At 56.7% G+C, this 2,067-nt stretch overlaps 1 protein-coding gene across 1 annotated transcript in view; it reads left to right on the top strand.

Moving 5' to 3' along the window:
- Positions 1-2,067, top strand: part of LOC105301795 (liprin-alpha-3-like) — a 42,259-nt gene that overhangs the window by 29,217 nt on the left and 10,975 nt on the right. Inside the window, 1 exon segment of the mRNA XM_023520169.1 lies at positions 21-88. Within this exon segment, the coding sequence (XP_023375937.1) occupies positions 21-88 (68 nt within the window).

The following is a 2,067-nucleotide window of genomic DNA, read 5'->3' as shown; positions in this document are numbered from 1 at the left end:
CCCCTTGTTCCTGTCCCCAGAGTTGGATCCCCAAGATCTTCAAGAGGAAGACATGTACGACGTTCATCGTCGACACCACAGATCCGGGGTGAGGCATTCGCCCCGGGGAGCCCGCCGGGAGCTTCCCCCCACCCCCGCCCCCGCTGACCCCGCCCACCGCAGACCCACCCTTGCCCCGCCCCCCGTTCCCCGCGGCTGCGGACAGGTCCAAGGGCGTTCCCGGGTGGCCTCGACGCTCCCCCTTGGGAGCCTTTGGATCTCCGCAGACGCCTGTAATTCCCATGCTCCAGCTCAGGGTCAGTGTTAAAGCGCCAGCTCCGTTCCTGTCCTTCCTTCCCCGTGTCTCTGTCTCCTCGGGTCACTTTCTCTGTTTTCCTCTCTTGACTGTCTGTTTCATGCGTCCGTCGGTCCATCCATCCATCCATCCATCCATCCATCCATCCATCCATCCATCCAAGAAACCTTCACTCAGCGCTCCCAAGACAGCGTACTTTCCAGGAGCGCGGGCCTTGCCAGGGTTCGAATTTCACCTGGGGGGACACGTGCTGTGTGGCTTTGGGCAAATCATTTCACCTCTCGCGGCCTAATCTGTCGACTGAGCATTAAAACAGACCCTACCTCCTGGGGTTCTGGTGAGAATTAAATGCTCGTGATGTTTCTGGAACAGTGCCTGGCATGGCATAAGCACTGAAAAATGTCTGCATTCCCCCTGGGAAGGGAGCAGTTACTACACACGCAGGCACCGAGCTTGCGCTGGGTGCCAGGACACCGCGTGGGCGGGCCCGGGGTGTTTGCCACTCTGGGGCAGCTCCTGACCTCGGGTGATAGTCTCTCAAGTGGGTTCCGGCTTTCTAGTTATCCCCGAGAGGGTCTTGGAGGTGCAGAAACGTCAGCATTCCTAATTTAGTGTGTGTTTTGTTGTTCAGCTTGCAATTATGTCTAAACGAATAGACATACATATCCGGGAGTGACTGCTCACAACTTTTACTGGTGGCAATGTGGTCAAGAAAGTTAGAAACTTCTGGTCTGGCGTGAGAAGGGTGATGTGAAGCCAGGGGACGTGAGCCGCAAAGGACACGCCACTGATCCCCGTGGGAGATGAGAAGAGGCTAAGACTGGGCAGGAGACAGGGTGTCACTAATGTCCTTTGGGGGAGGGGCCAGCGAGGTGACATTCGAAGGGCCAGCTGGAGTTTGACCGTTGAAGGCAGGCTGGAGAGAGGAATGAGGACGTGATTCCAGGAGCTAGATGAGCATGTGCAAATTGTCCCCTACTATCAGGGTGGTGCGGCTTGAAAATGGAGCAAAGTTCAGGATGCAAGGAGCATTGACTTGAGAGAGGAAGCCGAAGAGGTTGGGAGGGCCGGACATTGCTGGACCTCCAATGCCACCCCAAGGGGCTGGGACCTTGTCCTGAGGAGCGAGGGGACCACAGGAGGGGCAGAGTCAGCTCTGGGCGTAGAAGGACCCTCTGGGGGCCGTGTGAGGATGAACAGGAGTTTGGGAAGCCGGGGAAGAGTTTGGATGAAGGTCTGGCTGGGAGGGGAAGAAGTCTGAGCCAGGGCTGTGAGGACACAGAGAGGAGGGGACGAGGACAGGAGCTTGGGGACTGATAGATTTGGGGAAAAAGGAGAGAGGATTGTGTCCTGGATGTCCGGTTTGGGGCCTGGGGGACAGCGGGGTTGATTCTGAGATGGGGAACCCTTGACAACGAGCAGATTTGGGAAAAGTTGTGGAGCTCGGCGTGGGATCTTGTGAGTTAGAGGGGTCCAGGGGGACCCGTGGGCGTGGCAGGCCCGGGCCTGGGTCTCTCATCCAGGGTTTGAAAAGTCCTTGATGTCAGTGGTAACAGAAACTGTAGAAGTAGGTGTGATGTCACGGGGCAAAGGCGTAAGGTTAGGGAGGTCGCAACCTGGCAAGTCTATGACCGATATTTTTGTGTGTGTGATGGAAATGCAGTTTTAAAAATCCGTCTTAAACTTGCACCCCTCAACTCACCACAGCCTCCGACGCGTCCACTTATTTTCCACCTGATGCTTCTCTCCCTTAAGTTACTTGCCTGGCCCCC

Source organism: Pteropus vampyrus, unplaced genomic scaffold (assembly GCF_000151845.1).
Source record: "Pteropus vampyrus isolate Shadow unplaced genomic scaffold, Pvam_2.0 Scaffold250, whole genome shotgun sequence".
Taxonomy (NCBI): Eukaryota; Metazoa; Chordata; class Mammalia; order Chiroptera; family Pteropodidae; genus Pteropus; species Pteropus vampyrus.
Note: the sequence above shows the minus strand (reverse complement) of the source record. Positions and strands in the feature narration are given on the sequence as shown.